The following is a 23,731-nucleotide window of genomic DNA, read 5'->3' on the forward strand; positions in this document are numbered from 1 at the left end:
ATGTCCATTATCATACTTATTAATTGTTGACTGATTATTATTACAGTATGTGATATGATAGTCTAATACAGACACTGCACAAGAGATTCCCAAGAGCCTGTTCGAAACTTTAATTAGTATTTCTGCTGATTCGTCAAGTCTCTAATGTTACATCATTTCAAGATGCACCCGAAAAAGAGAAAGAAAATGCTATTAACTGGTTAGTTAATTAAAGGGACATAACCCTTGTAAGGGCACACAAAGAATTAAAAGCAAACCCAAGAAATAGTACTTTTTTTTCCAATCACCTGGGGCCTGAAGAGAGGACCTCTGGAGAACGAAAGATTCGAAATAATTATGTTCCTGGAGACATTGAAGAGCCCATTGTTGCAAAGACTTCTGTTTTGAAACCTGAAGTTGAATGAGATTGAGCTTTTCTTATTTCTGGTGTTGGTTGCATCACAAGTGGATCACATAAGAAAAATGAGAGCTGTTTATGGAAATAAAGATGCTCAAAACATGTTCTCATGAGGGGCCGGGTCACTGCTAGGTTCTGAGATGATTGTTAACCATCAAGATAGTAGATTATCCTGAGAACAGTTACGATTATCAGAAGGAAAAAAAACAAAACAAAACACATCAGCTGCTTCAATATGAACCTATGTAACAATTAGGCAATTCTGAAATTTCAACTGAGGGGAATTTAATTAAGGCTCTAATAGCTGATTAAAGCCATTTAGATTTGCTAGCAATTACCACTGGTTACATAAGTAACCCGAGAAGAAAGATTTCCATCTTATTCCAGTGCTGTGTTGAATCCTGCTGGTAACCATACACCTGACACTCCAAAGATGTTTCTCCAAATGGGGTCTTTAGCCTGTCTACGGCTGAATAATCTAGAATACTGTTAGAGAAGTCAGGTTCCTAGGAGTCATTCTGAACCCACTGACTCAGACTCTCCAGAAGTCCAGGTACAGTGTGAATTTTTAATTACCTGAGAACCACAGAGAGGGTCTTATTTATGCCCAGGTTCCACCACCTCACCACTCTCTTTGTAGAGCTCATGACCTCAGCCTCTAGTTTGTAGCGCCTCATAGCATGTACCGCACAGAGACACAGGATGCAGTGTGACATTACTACAGGTTGCAGCACCACTGTATGCTGGGTTCCCCTGGCTTCGATGTACTACCACTGAAGGTTTTCATTCTATTTTCTTGAATGATATTCAGATCCGATAAATGGCTAAAAATAGGAGTGGTGCAAATGGTTAAGCACTTGCTTGCAAATTAAAAATTTGGGTGTTCCGCTTTCAGCGGCAGGTCTGGCCACGAAGGTGGTAAGAAGCCCCTAAATCAGCCTAAGAAGCAGACCAAGGAGATGGATGAGGAAGATGAGGCTTTCGAGCAAAAACAAAAAAGGAGAACAGAAGAAACTCAAGGAGCTAAAAACCGAAGGCCACAGACAAAGGTCCCCTGGCCATGGGTGGAATTAAAAAATCTGGCAAAAAATAAGACGGAGGCAATGATGAACCTTACTTCCGTACCTTTTAAAAACATCTGGATTCTATGGTATAACATCTGTTGCCACCTGTAGTTAAAATGTTGATTGTGGATTCAAGTAAAATAGCATCCCTGACCCATGACACATGTGGTCGCCCTGAAGTCGAATCAACTCCACAGGTATAGTTTGGTTTCTAAAATCATAGACCGCAACAGTGTACGTCTCCATATAAAGCACATTTCATCCCAACACCAAGTCACAGCAATGGCTCCTACATCTTTGCACCACTTTGCAGATTAATCAAACCCTCATCTGTGCAGGCTTCTAGAAGCAGCCCGAGATGCACAGTGGCTCGTGCGTAAACCAGCTCTCCAGTTGATTGGGCATTCAGTTTGCATGTGGAGGCAAGGAAGTGATGCTAATCAATGATGGTATTTATGCTAAACATGGACATTAAATCATTTTTACATTTCCTTCATGGCCGTTTATCTCATGTCCTTTGGAAGAAGTTAGATTGCAGGTGGAGAGAAATTAGCCTCCCGTTTGCTTTGTTTTTTCCGTAAGCTCATCTTCCTGAATGGTTAATTACTCATATTTCCTCCAGTTCAGGAGTAAATCACAGCTTGTTATCCAGAGCGGAATGCTTGACGATGTTTCACACACGAGAGTTTGTTTTAAGACCCGTATCCCTCATGGCTATGAAATAACCCAGTGCACTGGCCGAGGTCCGGCCAGCTGGAGCTTGGGCGCGTGAACTCGGCTTCTGTTGTCAAATCTAATAAACTTCCTCTCTGATTTTTAATTTTGCAATCCCCACTCTCTTGTCTCCGAGGAGAGGCACTGAGAAAAGCATGCAACTCTGTTCACTTGCAATTCTATGCAGAGATGGATGAGGTGTGCTGCAGTCAGAACTGGGCTTGGTTTTCAGCACCTATTTTATTGAACTAGTTTGTGGGCGGTGCTGTAGCCATGCACTGTGGGACCCATGGTTGTGAATATGAGAGCTACAGAGACGATGGTCTAAGGCACACTGGGCCCTCACCCTCACACACAATTTCTAAGTCCAATTGATTCTGTCACTGAGAGACCACCAGGGTTCTCCCCAACCTTAGCTCCCTGGCCTCCTTGTCAAGTTACCAACTTCTTTCATCCTTGATGATAAAATTGCCTCCTGATCGATCACTCCCTTTCAGAACCTGTTAAGAACAGTCCCTGAATCTGACTCACATTGCAAAGAAGTGTTTAGATACAGCAGGATGATCATTCCACTTCACTGATTAAATTCTGTACTCCCCATCACCATCCCTGCATTCTTTAATTGCCTGGAAAATAAAGTTAAAAGCCCCTTGCAAAACACACCCAATTCTCAGGGTCTGGCTCCTCTGTAGAACCCACTTCCTTCATCAAGATGAAGAATCTTTGATTCCCTTCCAGTGCAAGCAAGAGTCTGCCTCTCTGCCCACTGTGTGAATCCCCCAGCCATGGTCTCATCTCAAGTCATTGAGTTTGGACTTCTCACAGATATGCTAAAGGTAGATCCCCTTCCTGGCTCGTCCACCACGATGACCCCAGGGTTACTGCAGTGCCTGGCACAGTGCCAAACGTTGGGCGCATGTCTGCTGAGTGCCTGTGTGAACAAGTGGGAGAAAAGAATGTGCTGGAGGCTCAGACCATACAAAGATGAGCTCCAGCGGGAGAACCGGGCTTTAAGGAACAAAGTGTTTGGAGCTGAGTCTGGAAAGAATGCCTGGGATTGCTACAGATGTGCTTCAAGGAAAGGGATTCCAGGCAGAAGAAATTTTGGTTAGGTGCAGATAGAGGAATGGATTGGTCAAAATATTTTTGGTTCAATATGGCTGCATCATTGTATGTTAGTATTGGTTATGTGTGGGTGTGTTCACATGTGAGAATACTCATGGGTTATATATGTTTGCATGTGTAGTTGTGCATATGTGTGTAGTATTGGTAAGACTATGTCAGTAGGGGTGTATCTATGTGTGTGCGCTGTTATTGTGAGTGTTTTGTTAATGGGTAGGTATTTGTATACATAAACTTGTGTTTGCATGTGTGTGTATGTGTGTAGCTGTGAGTACACGTGTTTGTAGGTTTGTGTATGTGTGGGAGTGTACACATGTGTAGGCGTGTACATCTTTAGCTGTATTTTTCTTTGGAGAGTCATGTGAGTGTATTGTGTACAAGGGTGTGTTTTACTGGGGGATCATGTGCAGATGTGTATGTTGTACAAGCGACTGTCCTTATGTGTAAAGGTGTGTGTGCATAGTTAGTAGTGAGTGCCTGTAGGTAAAACTGTATATGTGCAAAGGCATGTAGAAGTGTGTGTGACAAGGAACAGAAGAAGAGAACCTATGTGCCATTCATTAGATTTGAACTATGTGTGGTAAGATTTCTGGGCCTATATTCTAGAGATGTATTTTATGTAAAGTAGTGTCTGGATTTGGCTCTGGAGGAAAGAGACCCTGTGATCTTTTAAGTCAAATAGTTCTAGGAGAGTTAAAGGCAGAATTAAACCCTCCTTAAGCCCATCACAGCCCTGATTAAAGGTAAGAAAGGCTTCTCTAGGATGTGACCTTATAATATCCTTTATCTTACTGGAGGAAAAGGGAGAGGAAAGGGAGCTGAAAGGTGGGGGACCCTTAGTGTCACTAAAATGTAATCATCAGGAATGGAGTGCATCTCTGAACCCAGGCCCCTGCTCCAGAAAGCTCTCAGACCAAGACCAAGATGCAAAAAGGTCTCCCGGGAATGCTACCAATGTTGAAGGAACAAGCACTTTCCCCCACAACCGATAGAGAAGGCCTTCGCCTAGGGTTGGCACCCTGAATTTAGACTCCTAGCTTCCTAAACAGGATAACAATAAACTTGTGTTTGTTGAAAACAAACAAACAAACAAAAAGAGTGGATCTATGACAGAGGAGCACTGGTGGCATAATGGTTGTGCTCTGGGCTTCTAACTAAAAGGCCAGTAGTAGTTCAAATCCATCAATGGCTCTATGGGAAGAAAACCCAGGCAGTCTACTTTCCTGAAAATAACATAGGGAGCCCTCTGGGGCACTTCTACTCTCTTGTATTGGGGCGCTATGGGTTGAGACCAACTCAGCGGCTCCCAGAAACAGCACATGTATGACTTGGCATTTAGAGCTACGTTTTTAAAGAGTAGTTGGCGTAAAAGGGATCAATTGCAATGAGGTGATTGTAATTGTCAACTGTAAGCATTTCCTGAGGAGATCAATCATATTGAACATTCACACCCTTTGGAAAGGTGAGCCACACAATCTGTTAGCCTCCTGTCGCCTAGCCCTTGGCGGGCTCAGTGGCAGCCCTCTGAACTTACCCCAACATGAAGAGGTGAGTGTTAACTTGAGACCGACAGCTTCTGGGGAATGAAATTATCTCTGCTCAGAGGAAAATATTGGCTGAACATTTTTTGATAAGCAACCATTGCCCTTTCACAAACTGCTTTCGAGGAGCCAAAGAGCAATTAGCTTTTTTAAAAGCTTGGAATTCACATTTTTATTAATAAGAATGGATAAAAAAATCATGACAAAGTTAATTTCCTCCTTTAATATTTCTCTTAGCAAAATCACTTTCTCCATCAGAGGTCAATTATTTTTTTCTTTGTCCTCAAAACTTCAGAAGAGTTGCTGAAAACAGTCAATGGTTTATCACCCAAATTCAGCTTATTTTAGAGGTAAAGGGGTTTTTTCTCTCTCTCTCCTACTTGGGTAAGTTCAGGATGGCTTTTAAGTACAAGGGAAAAAAATCATGAGAGAGTTAGAAACTTTCTATTTAACTCCTATTTCTTGAGCATAGGGTGTTCTTCCCAGAGGTTCTGCAGGAGTAAGATGGCTGGTTTCCTCCTGTTAAAATTTACAGCCTCAGAAAACCTATGAAGGGTTGCTCTGAGTTGGAATCAATTCTGTGGCAATGAGTTTGAGGTGTTTTTATTAGGGTGTTTTTGAGGATTAATTGAAAGAATAGTGCCTGATACAAGTATCTAGTGACTGTCCTCTTTTCATTGTTAAAAAATCTCAAATCAGGATATACCCCATCCCTTTTAAAAAAAATTTAAGCTCTGTGGTTGGGCGGCCTAGTGGGTCCCTCCAATCTTCTGATCATGAAGTCCTTCTCCAAGGACTGATCTCTCCTGGCCATGTGCTCATAGTATGTGAGATGGAGCTTCCAAATCCCAGCCTCCAAGGAGAAACTTGGTTTCACCCTCTCCAAGACAGACCTATTTGTTTTCCTGGCAGTCCATGGTATGTTCAAGACTCTTCTCCAGCACCACAACTGAAAAGCATCAATTCTTCTTCTGTTATCTTTAGTCATTGTCCAGCTCTATGTCTATTATCTCTTTCCTCTCTATCCATCTTGTTGTTGTTGTTATATGCCGTCAAGTCGCCTGCGACTCATAGCGAACCTATGTACAACAGCCCTAAACCCTGCTCTATCCTGTGCCAATCTCACTGTCTCCAACACACCTACCCCCATTTCCCCAGTCATTGAATCAGTCCATCTCATAGAGGGTCTTCCTCTCCTGTACTGTCTCTCCATCCTCCCAAGCATGACATCCTTCTCCAAGGATTGATCCCTCCTTGCAACATGTCCAAAGTATGTCAGACAAAACCTCAGAATCCTTGCCTCCAAGGAGAAAACTGGTTTATCCCTCTCTAGGAAGAACCTGTTCATTTTCTTGGCAGTCCATGTTATATCCAGTACTCTTCTCCAATACCACAGCTCAAAGGCATCAATTCTCCTTATTCTCCCTAGTCATTGTCCAGCTCTCTGATGCATAACAAGTGATTGCAAAAACCATGGCCTGTATCAGGCACACCTTAGTCTCCAAAATGACACATTGCTCTTCAGTACTTTGGAGAGGTCCCTAACAGAAGACTTTTCCATTCCAATATGTCTTTTAACTTCCTGGTTGCTGGTGCCAAGAGTGTTAACCTTAAGCATTCTTATTATCTCTAGCCTCTCTGTCCACCTCTATCCTCTCTACTCATCACCAGCCTTTCTATTATCTCTGCCCTCCCTATCTAACCCCTTGCCACCTCTACCACTTCTGTCCACCATGTCTATCACCAGTTTCTTCTGTAGCTGTCACTATCTACCTCTACTGTCTCTAACATCTCTGGCTATTTCTATAGGCGCTATCCTCTATCCATTAAAGTCATCTTTATCATCTCTCTCCTCTCTATCCCAAGTCACTTCTATCATTTCCATTCTCTCTAATCTCTAGTCATCTCTATCATCAGTTTCCTCTCTAGCTACCCCTAACCACCTCCTCTGCCTTCTCTGACCTCTCTGTCCCAAGTCACCTCTGTCATTTCCGTTCTCTTAATCTCTTCCCTTTTGTGCCACCAGAAACCCCATCGAGAGTCGATGCCGACTCGTAGTGACCCTGCAAGGCAGAGGAGAGCTGCTGTATGGGGTTTCTGAGCTGTCATCTTTCTCCTGAGGAGTGGCTGGCAGATTTGAATTGGCTCAATGCTCAGTCCATGCACTGGACCACCAAGGCTCTTCGTTACCCTCTGTGGTGCAACTTTATTCAAGGCCCATCAGTATTTGACTTTTTCTTTCAGTACTAACTAGGTTCAGGAAAATATGAGGCCTTATTCTAACTCTTACTTGATTGCTGGATTTAAAACTCCAAAGGACTCAGGAGCCCTTACCGAGGCGAGTGATTCTAACCTTCATCACCAACCTCCATCAGTCCTCTCTCCATTGTAGAAAGTCAGTCTCTGGAATCTGTTTACTGATTCTTATTACTCCCCTGTCCCAGTGACTGCAACAGTGGCCCCGAGAATGACAGACATCATGGGGGTGGAGCAGGATAGAGCAAGGTTCTGATCTGTGGTTCATAGGGTCACTATAAGTTATGGTTGATGAGACAGCCGCCAGCCACAGCTCTTTCCCTTCTCATCCCTGATCATCATCCAGAAGTTGATTCTTTCTGTGTGTACACTGTTCTTTGAGTTGTAGTGTGCCTTTGCGTTGACTACAATTCATAGTGACCCTATGAACAATAGATCCGAGCCTTGTTCTGTTCTAATAGGACAACATTCATCCTGACAGCTTCTCAGTAACTACCCCCTGCTAATAAGTTCCAGCAGATGCCTCAGGGAAGACTGCCATTGGCTCCATCTTGAGACACATGCTCATTCCTGAGCCAATCATTCATGCTGGGAGAACAGAACGTACTGATTGACCAAAAGACAGGAACTTAACGTACTGATTGACCAAAAGACAGGAACTGATTCCTCACGGTAGAAGTAGTGATGCTTTCTAAAGAAAAAATCAATATGTTGTAACCAGAAAAATGGGAAATGGGTGATGAGCAGGCAAGAAATAGCGGAAAGCTATTTACAGAGCCCTGGGGAAAAATGTGGAGAAAAGCATAATTTGTGGACAAAAATCACTGAAGTAGGGGGACGAGGGTGGAAACTGTGCCCCATCAAACTAAAATTAGTATCCGGAAATTCTCCAAGGGAGCTAAAACATGAACTACTACTCTTTCAGAGCCCTTTTACCATTGATTTTAGCAACAGAACAGCAACCCATAGACCTTACCCTGTGCTGACTATCCCTCTGTGTGTTTTACACCCATTAACTAGTCCGGTTCTCACCAAAATCCTAGGAGTTATGCCCTATCATTGTCCTATATTTCAAATAAGGAGCCCCAAGGCAACTTATCCCGGCAGTACACTGATAAGCTTCAAGCTAGCTAGGCTGGGACCAGCATTCACATTCTCAGGAATCTTCCTAGCCTGCTTCTCTAAGAGTGTTTATTACTTTTGTCCGTCCTTCTCCCGTGGAGCAGCTGGGGGCCTCAAACCATGTGCCTTTGGGATTGCAGTGCAGCTTCTTGCCGTTAGGCCACCAGTCTCTCTTACGTATTTATGATTTTTTTAAGACCTTTTCTTTTGAATTCAGAAAAAAAAATTTAACAAACCTTTTAAAAATTTATCTTATTTTTAGATTTACAGAAAAATTGTGAAGGTAGTTTGTGAGGTTTTCATATGCCTCGCACCAATGCCTCTATTATATAACATCTTAAGTATGTGTTTTTATTTGTTGCAATTATTCTTTGTTTTTATCAAATTACCTCAGACTAATGCCAACTTTACATGTAACAGAATGGGGCATCATTTGGTCCTGCTTCAATTTCACGACCATTGGTGTGTTTAAGTGCAGTTTTCGAGCTATTTGTCGATCCGTGCCATTCATATTTCACTGGTCATTTTCACATACTTTAGCAAACATGGTATCTTTTTCTTGTTGTTGTTAGTTGCTGTCGAGTCGAGAACGACTCATAGCAACCCTATGAACAAAATCTGAACCCTGCTCTATCTTGCACCATCCTCACACTTCCTGACACACAAGAGCCCATTGCAGCAGTCACTGTATCAGTCCACCTGGTTGAGGGTCTTCCTCTCCTTCACCGACCCTCCACCCTTCCCGACATCATGTCCTTTTCCAAGGAATAGCCCCTCCTAGCAATATGTTCAAAGTATGTAAGGCGAAGCCTCGTCATCCTTGCCTCCAGAGAGCAATCCAGAGAGGTGTCTTGCACCTCTCCAAGATATATCTGTCTGTTCTCTTGGACATTCATGGAATGTTTAGTGCTCTTCTCCAATACCACAGCTCAGAGACGTCAATTATTTTTCTGTCATCCTTATTCATTGTCCAGCTTGGTATCTTTGTCACAATTAATTAATAAAAATGTATGTATGAGTAGAAACTAAACCTTGAAACTCACAGTTGTGTCATTGACTCTGGCTCATAAGAACTCTACAAGCCTAAAACCACACTGCAGTACCTGCTCATAGTCACCTTCCATTGAGATGTCGGAGCCGTGGATCTTAGCAGGAGACTGCGCATTTTCTTCTGAGGAGCTACTGACTGATTCGAACCTCTGGCCTTTTGGTTAACCACACAACATGTGTTTCAACAGCTGTAAGTCTTTATGAAAACAGACTGCCCCGGAGCAGCTGGTGGGTTTGAATTGCCAGCTTTTGGCTAGCATCTGAGCACTTTAACCAATGAGCCACTGACTCCTTTCTTTCTTCCTTTACCTTCTGCCTAGACTGTGAAATCATTTTTCATAAGTGCTTCAGAGGGAGGCATGTCATCAGGCTGGCCTCTCATGTCGTCTTCCGAGGTGCTTGGCTTCCCTGATATGTTTGCTAACCAGAATTCAACCTCAAGTTGTGAGAGTCTTCTACTTCCTTTCCAAAGATCTCCTCTTTTCTCTGGTCTCAAATCAGCAAAGAATTGAGAAGGCAAAGGATCTTCGTACTCTGCACAGAACCTTAGACCTACAGACAATGAAGAGTGTCTAGATGGATGCAATCCCTCTGTAGATGAGACTCAGTGAACTCAACAGGGTCTACAGGGCTTTGTTTTTTACTCATCCTGGATTAATGATCTCAGCTTAAGTAGCACCTCTTTTGAGAAGCCTTGCCTGGTTTCCTTTCTCCTATAAAGCTCTGGTGGGAAAGTGACTTAAGCATTGAAATGCTGATGGAAAGGCTGGTAATTGAACCCCATTAACATCTATGAGGCAGTAAAATTCCATAAGAGATACAGTCTGGGAAACCCTTAGACATAGTTCCACGCCATCTTATAAGTCACTGTGAGTTGGAAGAAATGTGATGTCGGTGGGTTTGGTTTATTTCTTTTTGATAAACTTTCTTCAGTTCGTTTTCCTTTACTTCTTCATGAGCTCTGGTGGCCTGTGGTCAGAAGCTGCATTGCCATCGCAAAGGCACATAGATCAATTACATGAGCTGCTCTGTGGGAGGATAGGCAGTCTCTTCCCATTGATTTACTGCTTCTGGAGGGTCACCTGTGGATCAGTCCCACCTCAATGGCACACAGCAACAATAACCATATGTATGATACACTTTGTGATTATTGGACCTCGTAAGTGGGTCTGGTGTTGTTATTGTTAAGTGCTGTTGATTTTTTTTTAACTCATAGTGACCCCATGTCACTGCAGTAAGATTTCCTGGGGTGTAATTTATTACAGAAGCAGATTGCCAAGTCTTTCTTGCACAGGGCCTCTGGGTGGTTTTGAACCACCAACCTTTGTTTGGAAGCAGAGCACTTAGCACCCAGAACTCCTTAACTAAAGTCTACCTTCCCTATTATGGTAAAACTTCCATGCTAGTCAGAATTTTACTGGTTGAATCACCCTCTACATCTAGTGCGTCTTCAACAGTAAGATGTTGAACGAAATCAAGTCATCCCTTAAAAAAAATATTCGTGGGCATGCATGAGCAGTGATTTTGTAAATTATCACCTGACTTGTGAGGGACTGGAGAGCATTATGCTAAGGGAACTAACTCAGTCCCATAAGGACAAATACTATATAAGACCATCATTGTAGAACACGTATGAGGAGCCACAGTGGGGTAGTGGGAGCAGAGGGGTGAGGGCTTAGTCATAGGGTCACACAGTTTGATGGATTGGGGGAAGGGTGGATAAAGGAAAGGGGAAAGGTCTGGTGTGAAAAACAATGTATATCAACTTTATAAGTAAACCAGTGGAAAATAATTTTTTTAAAAAAATAATAGAATACATCCTAGAAAAAAAATACATATTTGTGAGCTGAGTAGTAAATGTTTCTTTGGTTAAAGTCATTGACACATATGGGCTTGGTTACAGTCTCTTGTAAATGAGTATCTAGAGGGTCAGGTGGGGAATGTCTTCTCTGTCCTATCTACTGTTTACAACCTTAGACCTGGAGATTTGGGGTCTGAAATGAGGGCCGAAGGAGCCTAGTTGTGACCTAGCCAAGCAGTGGAGGAAAGACCTCTTGGAATGCAGGGCAGTGGCTCCAGCAGCAAGCTGGTTCCTTATCACATTCTTTACACACTCTACTTACACACTCCTCAGCTGACCTGTGGGCATTTACTTTGGCATGTTGGCAAGAGAAGGAGAGAAGTTAGAGAACTTGTAGGAAGTCACTGTACTCTGAGAGCTTTTACAGCTTTGCAGAATCTCTCTCCATGAGTCAGCCTTGTCCTAGAATGTTGACCTGATTCCAAAGCGTAGGCTTAGGTGATGTGAACATCATTGAAGATCCTTCTAGGCCATTGGTCTCTGTTTTCCTTCATGTTATCTTGGAACTTAAGGTAACATCTTTATAGGGAAGGAAGGTTCTTGGAGACATGATGTTATTGTTGTTATCTGCCGTCGAGTTGGCCCTTGACTCATGGCACGTACACAACACAAAATACTACCCTATCCGGCATCATCCTCTAGCTCATTGCAGATAGGACCATCGTGAGCAAGAGGCTTTTTATTGCTTGATTTTCTGAAGCAACTCCCATACTTTTCTTTCTTGTCTGAGTACTTCACTGAAATCTATCTATCATCATACCAACATGCAAGCCTCCATTGACAGACTGACAGACAGATAGAGGCTTCATATGAAGGCCATTGGCTGGAATTAAAATCAAGATGTTCAGCATGAAAGGTAAACATTCTTCCACTGCCCCACTGCTCCTCCCATCACCCCTTTGTATGGTGGTTGTAAATGTTAGGTGTCATTGAGTCAATTTAGACTTAAAGCAGCCCCATGTTGCTAAAAGAGAGAGTAGACTACCTGTGCAGGCAGGTGCTCATTAAAGGCAAGGATGATGAGATTTCACTTCACTTATGTTGGGCATATTATCAGGAGGAGTCAGTCTCTGGAGAAGGGCATCATGGTTAGGAAATTAGAAGGTCAGTGAAAAAGAAGACGACCTTCAATGAGATGGGTTAACAGAGTGGCTGGAACAGTGCATGTAGCTAAGGACAGCGGAGATTCCGAGGATGACGTAGGATGGGGCAGGGATTCCTTGTGCGTGGGGTTGCTGAGTCAAAGATGACTCAGCAGCACCTAACAACACTCTTTGTGGGCCCATTTCACCAGGTCTCCTTCCACAGGGCAGCTGAGTGGGTTCAAACTTCCAGTTTTTGGGTTTACAACCTAGCATTTAACTGTTGCTAATGCCAGAGTGCTGTGGTGCTGGAGAAGAGTATTGAAGGTACCATGGACTGCTAGGAAGACAAACAGATTCATCCTGGGAAGGGTTAAACCAGGTGGCTCCTTGGAGGCAAGGATTCTGAGGCTCTGTCTAACATACTTTGGACATGTCATACGGAGGAACCAGTCCTTGGAGAGGGACAACATGCTTGGGAGGGTGGAGAGACAGCGCAGGAGGGGGAGGCCCTCTATGAGGTGGATTGACTCAGTGACTGGGGTAATCGGGATGGGTGTATTGAAGACAGTATGATTGGCACAGGACAGAGGAGGGTTTAGGGCTGTTGTACAGAGGGTCACTATGAGTCGCAAGTGACTCGACGGTACATAACAACAACAACGCCAGAAATCCTTACAACATTCTTATTACAGATTAATTAACAGAAGCAACCTTGTAGTGGAAAAGCACTTTTAAAGTCAGATATTGTTGTTCTTCAATGTCATTGAGTCAGCTCCAACTTAGAGTGACTCTGCGTACAATAGAATGAAGCTTTGCCTGATCTTGAGCCATTCTAACACTTCCTGCTGTGCTTAAGCCTGCTGTTGAAGAGTCACTCTGTCAGTGCATCTCATTAAGGGTCTTCTTGTTCGCTATTTCTTCATGTATGATGCCCTTCTCCGTGGGCTGACCCCTCCTGATAACATGCTCAGAGGATTTGAGATGAAGTCTCACCATTCTTACTTCAAGGGGACACTCTGTCTATAGTTCTTCCAAGACTGATTTATTTTCTCTTTTCAGATAGCCCATGATGTAACTCTGGGTTCTACTACTACTTACTCAATGTGCAGTGTGAGTTTGGACAGGTTATGTAACCTCTCTGTGGTTGGGTCCCCTGAAATGTAAAGTTAGGACAATAATCTTACCATGTGGGATTTGGGGGGATTAAACAAAGCAGTAATGTTGGCACATTTCCTGACTATGCAGAAGTACGTAAATGTGGCATAGTTATAATTATAGCATCCCAATGCTGGCATGGGAGTAAGTGAAAAGCTTTAGTGTATGAGAGGAAGAAGGAATAACTTTGCAGATAGGATGGCACGTGAGCTGTATCTTCAATGCTAACAACAACAAAATAATGGCGTCCGTCTTATACCATAGGCACTAGAGTTTGTAGTCAGTGATTTCTGTCCATAGTTAGCACAGTCCAAACTCCAGGAGGCATATCCTGTCCTTTTCCACACATTTAGAAGGGGAAGCTCAGAGATATGAAGGATTTGCCTAGCTAATGGAAAAGGCTGGGATGCATGTCTAGTTCTGTTTGACTCCAAAATCAGTTCTCTTCACAACAACAAAAACTATACCAAAAAACCAACTGTGATAGCTTCCTTTTCCCCGGCTGACAACAGTGGTGCCAGGGTGATGACCATTCCCAAAACATGTACCATGTAGGCTCACCTACACGAGGTAGGTAAGAGGACTGTGCTGTGATTGAAACACACTGAGCCCAGTTGCTGTCTAAGAAGTTGTTTTTCCTTCAGAGATGCTAGAGTGTTTTGAACTGAAGAGAAACAAGTGGCAAAGTGGTCTAGGAGATGAGGCCACGCTTATCCAAGCCCAAACCTGTTGCTTTGGATTTGGTTTAGACTCATAGTGACCGTAGAATACAGAACAGGACTGCCCTGTAGCATTTGCAAAGCTGTAATTCTACCAGCAGACTGAGCTGCCTGTCTTGTCATTCTTGGAATTGCTGCCTGCTGAGTTTAAACTGCTGGCTTTTTGCTCAGCAACCCGGTGCTTAACGGCTGTACCACTGGGAATCCTGAAAGCAATGCCTACACATCACAATTTGGGTTGGTTGTTTTTTTTAATACAAATAATGGAACTGTTGATGTTAAACTGAATCCTGAAAATTGATGGTGGCAGAGTGCTTTGGAAAATGATAAGAATGGCTGCGCAGCGTGAAGGATTTAATCACTGTCACTGGATTTTACATGGAGAATTGAGTTGGCATTTGTTTTGTTATGTATATTTTCATCGCAATAAGAAAAGGATTCGTACGAAAATAGTATTCTTTCTAGGTAAAAAAAAAAAGAAAAGAAAAACTTATTTTCTTACCTGCTGTGAACCCTCTTTCATGTTGCATTTTGAGTTTTCCAAGGGAGACAGAGAGAGGGTGACTCAGTGGTGACCCCAAAGGAAAACCTTGGCTGTCGATCTGTCCATCTGTTTACATACTTCTCATTACTGATTTGGTATTTGTTCTACAGCAGACAAATAGTTTGAAGAGCCTGAGACCAGCATAGGGGAGCCAGTCCATAAACATACTGAATAAATAAGGAATCTGGCGTGCTCAACACTGTCCCCAGCCTGCCTTAAACATCACAGCATGCGTTGATGGACATGTTGGCTTCATCAGATGACTGCCTTCCTAACTTGTAAAGGAGGTCATCAGCCGAGGTGGACAATTTGGTAATTGGCCACATGGGATGAGTCACTCTGCTCAAATGGTGCAGTGCATCTTAGGGAGCTCCAAGTGCCTCCTCTGCCCCCACCCTGGTCCCCTTCCCACTGTCCACCACGTCTGACTCTTCCTGAAGAGCCTAGCCTTAGTTTCTGATGGCACAAACAGGGCAGGAGGAGTGGTAAGGAGGTCACGTCCACGTAGACAAGCCTAGATGCAATATACAGCTCTGCAGACTCGGTGTTTGCCAAGCTTGGCTCTATAAATACAGCACCGACCCTTGGAAGGGGGAGCACCATGCTGGGGGGTAGCGCTCTCCCAGCCTGTGTGTGTGAATAGTGTCAAACTGTCAAATGAGATTAAGGTTCAAAACACACAGCCTTCAATTTGATTCCGCTAGGACGCCGACCACTGCTCAGAAGGACTGCAATCGATTCTATTTTGACAGGTCTTGATGTGCACTAAGCAGAAAAAGTCTGGGCTCTGGGCTGAATTAACAACAGCTCCCTTTAATTTGCAACTTCAGTGGAACCAGATCTTCTGGGATTGAATGGACACTTCTAATGTCTTCACCTGCTCCGCGCTCCTGCATCGTCCCTCTCCACAGCCTTCACTCTCTTTTCATTCATTCATTCATTCATTCATTCATTCATTCTTCCATCCATCCATCCATCCATCCATCCATCCATCCATCTCCATCTCATTGTCTTTCTCTTTTTTCTTTTCATCTTTTGCATTGCTTTCTCCTATTCTTAAAGAAAAATTTGGGGTTCCACTGAGTTGATGGTGACTCACAGTGACCCTGTAAGACAAAGCAGAACATCCCCATAGAGTTTCAAAGCTGTCATCTTTACAGATGCAAATTGGCAGGTCTTTCTCCCATAGAGCCGCTGGATGAATTCCAACCACCGACCTTTAGGTTAGAAACTGAGCACTTAACCACTGGGCCCCCACATCCTCTAGAGGAAAAAAACCTGCAGAATCCCCACTATATGCCAAGGAGCTCTGGTGGTGTTGGCTCTGGGGAGCTGCTGTGTTAACCCATCCTCCAGTGACTCCGAAGGAGAAGGCTAAGACATCTCTTCCCATGAGATTCACAGCCTCAGCTATTTGTTGGTTCCAGCTGGTCAGGGAAGAGGAAGACAGAGAGGGAGGGAGGGAGGGAGGGAGAGAGAGAGAGAGAGAGACTGACTCTGTTCTTAGACTCTGTGCTGAATGCTTCTTTGTGAACTTCCTAAGTCAGTGTTCACACCATCCTCCTAACATTGGTGGGATGGTAACTGCTTTACAGATGCAAAAACAGGTTCATGGTTTTTGAGAGCAGAAGTGTTGCAGGGACCAACAATGCAGACCACCTGATTCTAAAAGTCCATGCCATTTCCTTGATAGCAGTGGTTCTCAATCCTGGCCGCACCCTGGAATCACTCCTCAGCTCAGCTCGTAGCCCCTCCATCATGTATCCACGGCTGTGAATCATAGCGGGAGGAGACCGCCCATCTCTCTCCCACACAGCTGCCGGTGGATTTGAGTCGCTGAAGACTCTCAGTGTTGGGTTAACAACACAACTTGTTATGTATGGACTACACCACCAGAATTCCCTGGAATCACCTAGAGAGTTCCAAAAAGGAGCCCTAGTGGTGTAGTGTGTTAGCTGTTGGGCTTCCAACCGAATAAAAATCACCAGCTGCTGCATGGGAACAAGATACGGAATCTTCTCATAAAGATTTACAGGCTCAGAAGTCCATTAGGGGGTTACTATGATTCGGGATTGACTTATGGTAATGGGGGTGCTTCTGGTTTGGGGGGAGCCCTAAGAGGATCAATGCCTGGACCCTACACTCAGGTGCACACATGTAGCTGGTCTGGGAACCCCCACTCCCAAAGGTGCCTTCTGAGTAATCTGGAGAGGGGCTTAGCATGGGGGTTTCCCAGTGATCGTCCCTCTTGGTTTTCTTGGTACCTGAGGACGCAGGTGCTCCTAAGGTAGCAGGCTTCACTGCAGTGTCTCTGTCTTTGCGCGGCAGGTGGGCAAGTGGGAGAACCAGACGCTGAGCCTGAGGCATGCTGTGTGGCCAAGGTACAAGTCCTTCTCCGACTGTGAGCCCGACGACAACCATCTGAGCATCGTCACGCTGGAGGAGGCTCCCTTTGTCATCGTGGAAGACATCGACCCGCTGACGGAGACCTGTGTGCGGAACACCGTCCCGTGCCGGAAGTTTGTCAAAATCAAGTGAGTAGCAGAGAATGCTGTCTGGGGAAGTCTTTCCCATCCTTTAAATCAAACACACATTGTTGAGAATATGCCTGTAATGAATCTCTCTCTTATTGCTGTTGGGTCGGAACTGACTCCTAAGTGAACCTCCACTACGGGGTTTCTGAGGCTATACTCGCAGGGGAGGATCTTGCTCATCTTTCTCCCTCAGAAGAGCCATTGGATTCGAACCCTCAGAGAGATTACAGACTTTGGGTTAGCAACACAACTCCCCATGCACAATGCCACCAGATGAACTAAAATATAGGAACTTCCTGGGCGGTGCAAAAAAGTCAGGTGTCACCTAGAAGTACCTCAGAAGACAACTCTGGTAATCTGCTTCCCAAGAGGCACAGCCTTGAAACCCCATGGAGTAGTCCTACTGTGCACGCAGAGTCGCCATGTGTTGCGATCAACTTGACCACATCAACTGGTGATTTAAATTCCTTATAATGAAAGGGCTCTCGGGAGTCCGTAGCAAGCTGCCCTGATAACCAAGGGCTTTGTGTCTCTGGCAGTTCAAATCCACCAGTGGCTCCGAGGGAGAAAGATGGGCAGTCTCCTCCCTTTCCAATTGATAGTCTTGGGAACCTGATGGAGGGTTGCTATGGTCAGAATCAACTTGGCAGCTGTGAAGTTTTCCTTTTTGACATAGAGTAAACTATAAACCAATAGCCATCAATTCATACTCATGGCAACCCCACGTGGGTCACAATAGAACCGTACCCCGTAGAGTTTTCAAAACTCATTTTTCAGGCATGAATGTTCTGTTTTTCCAAAGCATCTCTGGGTGAACTCGAACCACCAAGCTTTTGGTTCATGAATGTCAAGCAGGGCCTCTCCTATGAGTGTAACGAGCGTAGTGTAACTGTAGATGAAAGCCTTACATCAGTTCCTGGGGTGGCACTCAGTGGTTTGCAGTCTATTTCATTCCAACAACAGCAATATGGTGTAGGTGGGTTTTGCTCATTTAATATGTGATAAACCTGAGTCATGATAAAATCAGAAAACATATTCAAAGCCGTCCAGCTCGTAAATAGAAGAAAAACACAAAACCACACAGTGCGCCCTGTTGGCTCTGACCCATAGTGACTGTCCATCAGCTTTCCAGGATGGTGAAGTTCTATGGGAGAAGACTTTCTCCTGCAGAGCAGCCGCTGGATTCAAACTTACAACCTTTTGGTTAGCACTTGATACATTAGGCACACAGCCCTGGTCTGTCTCTCCCTAAAGCAGCAGTATCCTCAATCATTTTATCAGTCAGCTCTCCCCAGCAGTTCCCCCTTACCTGGGCTTGGGTGGGAGTTCCCCCTCCCCTTTGTTTTATGCATTTGTTTATTTTTTGCTGGCCTTTCCCCCACCCTACCATTTTGGCCTTTCTCCATCTCTTTGGTGTCTGTCAAATTCAAACTTCAAAATTTTTAAAACCTCTGCTTGGCCATTTTCACACACTTTGCATCTGACTTTCTATGATGAAGGTAATACAGATCTCTTTGTAGTCTCTGTGTGGTACAGGTACTTATGCACTTGGCTACTAACCAAAAGGTTGGGGGTTCAAGTCCACCTAGAGGCACTTTGGAAAGACGACTTGTTGATCTAACTTAAAAAAATTAAAAAAAATATTATCAGCCCTTGAAAACCCTTTGGAGCACAATATTATTGTGATATATATGAGGTTGCCATTAGTTAGAACTGGCTTGATGGCTACTATGTTGTTTTTGTAAATCTTGTGATTGCGTTCTTACTCACTGAAAGCAAGTAAACATGGCGTCCAACTTATTTCTTCTTTTGTTATGAGATAAAGAGCTGATGTTTGTCCTCAGCTTCTCCAGGGAAGGGTTATCTTTAATCCACAGGTCCTTTGGAGAAGTATAAAGCTTTGGCCAGATCCAAAGCTTAGTTCATAATCTTTTCGAATGCAAACCAAGCTATTCCTTGGCGAGAAGCATTATGCCTGGAAAGATGGAGGGTCAGTGAAGGAGAGGAAGAGCTTCAACAAGATGGTTTGACACGGTGACTTCAGCACTGGGCTCCAGTGTGTCAGAGATGAGTCCGGATGGCACAGGAGAGGGCAGGGTTCAGGCCAGCTGCTCATAGGGTCACTAGAAATCATACATAACTCGATGGCACCTAACAGCAACAACAACAACAATGCAAACACAAGCAAAATATTGCCCCCATGGAACATCCAGAAGCTCTCGTGACATACGACTTAAGTCCTCAGCTGTGAAAGCAGTGAGCACTAGCCACAGGTCCACAGAAGATGAGTTAGTCGGCTTCCATGAAAGTTTACAACATTGCAAACTCCATCCACTCCCTTCCAGATGAGTCAGAATTGACTTGAACAATGGGTACTAGTGAACATTCAGGAAGAAAGTATTTTCTGATTACCTCTTAGCATTTAACCAGTTCTTGTCTTTAAGTCTTAGCCACTGTCTCCTTAAATTGGACAAGTTTACCCGCTTACACTCTTGTTGTGTGTCATGGTGTTGACTGTGACTCATAACAGATGAACTCTATGAACAACCATTTGAAGAACAGATTGGATAACCTTGCTCTGCCTTGTGCCATCTTCACCATCGCTGATAAACCGGAGCCCATTTTTATGGTCACCATCGCGATACATCTTGTTGAGGGTGTCTTCCTCTCTTATGTAGACTCCTCACCCCTTTCCAAGCATGATGTCCTTTTCCAAGGATCGGCCTCCTCCTAACAATATGTCCAAGGTATCTTCGCCTCCAAGGACTGCCCTGGTTGCATTTTCTCCAAGACAAGTTTGTTTGGTTTCTTTGGCAGTCCATGGGATAGTCTTCTCCACACAACTCAAATCTCTACCTACATTTTCATGGTCTATAGTTGGCCAGTAGAGAGAGATCAGTTGGCCTAGTGGACAGAAAGTGATGCTACCAAGCCAAAGGTGGGTGACTTCTAATCCGCGGCCCTCGGGCCTGTTTTTCATTGTTTTTGGCCAAGCATTCTTCTAGGTCATATAATCTTGGTGTGTCCAATTGCCATACAGAAGTAACTTGTGGTTGCTGTGAAGCAGAACACTGTGACACTGATGTATCAAATATGATAATGATTACCTATGGTGGACAGTGTTTGGTGGAGCTCTCCGATTAAAACAAGCTTGGAAGGAGGAGTGGCATCCACTTTCTTAATAGCTTGCCTCCGGAAACCCTATGAACCTGGAGAAAGGATGAAAGTCATGCAGGTATCGAGGACTTTCATTCATAGGGTCGCTATGAGTCGCCTATGACTCGACAACGGCACTTAAAAACAACAACAACAACAACAACAGCTGGCCAGCACTTTCCCTAGGTGATGAGCTGCCTACATACAAGAATGTGGCTCGTTGATCTTTGTACTCCCAGTGACAAGCTTAAGGCATGTCACACAGGCTTGTTGGATGACTAAACAGAGGAAAATCTGAAGTTACTCCGAATTCAGATTCCAGCCTAACTCTTTTATTAGACAAGAATCAAGTGTAAATGTGCAACAATAAATAAATGGAAATCCAAGTTCTTTATAAAATTTCATTGAAATATATATAAAAAGAAATGCTTAAAATACAGTATAAGGGTTTTGCTTATTTGTTTTAGAATCCAATTTATCTGTTTGTACTGTTTGTACGTGTGAAAATATACATAGCAAAGGCCACCATAACATTTTTTTCAGTCTGACTGTTAAATATATTATGAAGGTATATTATTATCTAGTGTGGAGAAGTGTTATTGATGAGGTTATTAAAATCAGACTCTTTGGAGTTGAAATGATCAATAGATCATTCCGTTGGGGAATAAATAGGTATTAGGTTCAGTTTATGGTATTCGGTGTCACGTTGACCAGAGAGACATATCAATGAACAGGGCAGACAAGGATCTTGTTGTCACAAAGCATACACAGTTAGAGTCCTGGAGTCTGTGACTCTTAGACCCCTTTAGTCCTAGAACTGAACCAACCCCGAGGGACTATCTTTCAACCAAACAGTAGTTAACTCTCTAAAATGAATTTCATCAAGAAAGAACATACTTCTCAGCACAATCAACCATACAAGCCTAAAAGGCTTTAATTTTGGAAAGAAATGTTCAAAAACTGAGAATGGGTAGAAAAGAGGAGTGAATGGAAGGAGGAGTATGGAAAGAGTGGTGTTACGGTGAAGGATTTGTCACACAATGTCTATATGAATTGCTGAATGGGAAAGCAATTTGCATTTAAATTTTTTCTAAACTGCAATTGTTGTTGTTGTTGTTAAGTGCAGTCAAGTCGCAGGTGACTCATAGCGACCCTATGAAGAAGAGTCCTCGATGCTTGGGTGCCTTTCATCCTCTCTCCAGGTTCATAGGGTTTCTGGAGGCAAGCTGTTATGGAAGAGGATGCCACTCCTGCTTCCAAACTACAATAATGACTTATAATAATAGTGGATTGGTTGCCAAGGGAGCACATAGGTCGATCCTGGAGAAAGTGAAATCAGAGTGCTCCTTGGAGGCAAGGATGGTCTTACATCCTTTGGACAGGCTGTAAGTAGGGGCCGGTCCTTGGAAAAGGGGACATTATGCTTGGAAAGGTCAGTAAAAGAATGACACTTGATAAAATGGATTGATAAGATGGAGTGACTATAACAGTGAGCTCTAGTGTGTTGGAGATGGTGAAGTTGACACAGAATAGAGCAGCCATTGTGCACAGGGTCACTAAGAGTCACAACAGCACTAATACCACCTAAGACCACCTCCACAATAAACTCAGAACTGACTCATAACCGACCCTCCCCTGAATTTCCAAGGCTACAAAACACAAGAACATCCCACGTTAGAACTTTTTTTGCACTAATAATCTTTATTTAGTCAATATCTATTAGAACAAATCATGCAGAAGACCTTCAGGCAGATACTAGAAGAATTTTTAAAAGGTTAATAAGCAGTTCCGTGAAGCACCCACCACCCCGCCGCCACACACACACACACACACACTATCCTAACTAGTAAAAACTTATGGAGAAGAGACAAACTGCGATCAAGCTTAGAAGCCCTAGTCTACAGTATAGACTGCCAAATACAGTCAGATGCATGCTCCGAGGAGGGTAAAATTGATGACACGGGAATTTTTGAAAGAAAGAAGCAAGGTGGTGTGCAGAGGAATAGCTTGGGGGCTATAGCTACTTCCACTCACACAAGCAAGATTCGTGGTGAGATTTAAGAATGAGAAGGAGCCTCACAGCAGCTCCACAGGAGAAATAGGAGAAGTAGCCTCCCATTGCAGTTTATAGCCATAGAAATTCCACTGAGGGCTGCTATGAGTTGGAACCAATTAGAGAGACAACACCATATTTGTGTGGAGAAAAGAACCCAAATCAACTCTGTTCTTTCAAAGAGTTGACTTATCTGCTCAGGAATATAAACGGCTTAAAGGCTCAAATTTACAATTTTACTTCCAGGGGGAAGTGGAGGCTTGTAACATCCTTTTTTCCATTTGAGGATGTGAGAAGTTTATGAAGCATTTATGAGCTAATCAGAGTCTTTGACTTACCTGAGAGTAATAGAAAATTATTAGGAACCCCTAATCCCAGCATTAACACAGCCTGGAGCAATTGCATTTCCTGCAAGTAAAACCTTGGCGCCTGATTGGTCCCAGGAAGGATTCCTGTTGGACGGCATGATGGTATTAGTTTTCTGGGGATATGTTCTCCCAGGCAGAACTGTTTGTCTCCACTGCTAGTAAATGATGTTGCCTGCTCTCCAGTCCTCTGGAAACACAGATCATCATACAGGAATTGAGAAATCCAATTTTTCTTCAGGTCCATTAGCTGGGTGTTAAAAGCAGGGAGAGAAAGTACAGGAAAAATTATCTGGGCTTCTGTCTAAGGAGAAATGGATACGCTGTCAATTAAAACCCAAAGCTGTCAAGTCGCTGGTGGGATGAGTGAAAATGTATTTTTAAACACTTATGTAACAGGTGCTCTACTTGGTGGCTCTTAATCTTTTCTGTAGAGAAGCCACCATTTTTATTTACCAACAAGGCTCTGTAAACAAGGACACCTGTGTGAGTTTCCCTGATGGTTGGTGCAGATCTGGGTTTAAACATGGCTCTTCCTGTTTTTGATGACCACAGACATGTCCCCTGACCTCACCAGGAAACTGGGGAGCCAGTGAACTGGATACGTTATGGACTCCTTCCCCCCATGAGTCTCGCTTTCTTCAGAGTCACGGTACAAAGTGACAAGAGATATCTGTATAGGGGACCCTGATGGTGCAATTGTTTAGTGCTTGGCTGCTAGCTGAAAGGTTGACAGTTCAAAACCACTCTACAGGAGAACAATGAGTCGGTCTGTGTCAATAAAGATGTTCAGTCCTGGAAACCCCATGGGGCAGTTCTACTCTGTCCTACAGGGTTGCTGAATTGGAATCATTTAGTTTGTATGTTTGTATATGGTGGTGGTGCTGAGTCACACAGGAACCTCCCTTTACACACACACACACACACACACACACACACATGGCTAGGCTAGGTACCAACATAAATTCCTGATTACCATCTCCATACCACCAG

General features: G+C 43.7%; 1 protein-coding gene across 1 annotated transcript in view; it reads left to right on the plus strand.

Moving 5' to 3' along the window:
• Nucleotides 1–23,731, plus strand: part of GRIN2A (glutamate receptor, ionotropic, N-methyl D-aspartate 2A) — a 547,317-nt gene that overhangs the window by 416,412 nt on the left and 107,174 nt on the right. Inside the window, exon 6 of the mRNA XM_006895214.1 lies at nt 16,959–17,164. Within this exon, the coding sequence (XP_006895276.1) occupies nt 16,959–17,164 (206 nt within the window). The remainder of the gene's footprint in view (nt 1–16,958; nt 17,165–23,731) is intronic.

Source organism: Elephantulus edwardii, unplaced genomic scaffold (genome assembly GCF_000299155.1).
Source record: "Elephantulus edwardii isolate Elephantulus edwardi_28Jun2011 unplaced genomic scaffold, EleEdw1.0 scaffold00162, whole genome shotgun sequence".
Taxonomy (NCBI): Eukaryota; Metazoa; Chordata; class Mammalia; order Macroscelidea; family Macroscelididae; genus Elephantulus; species Elephantulus edwardii.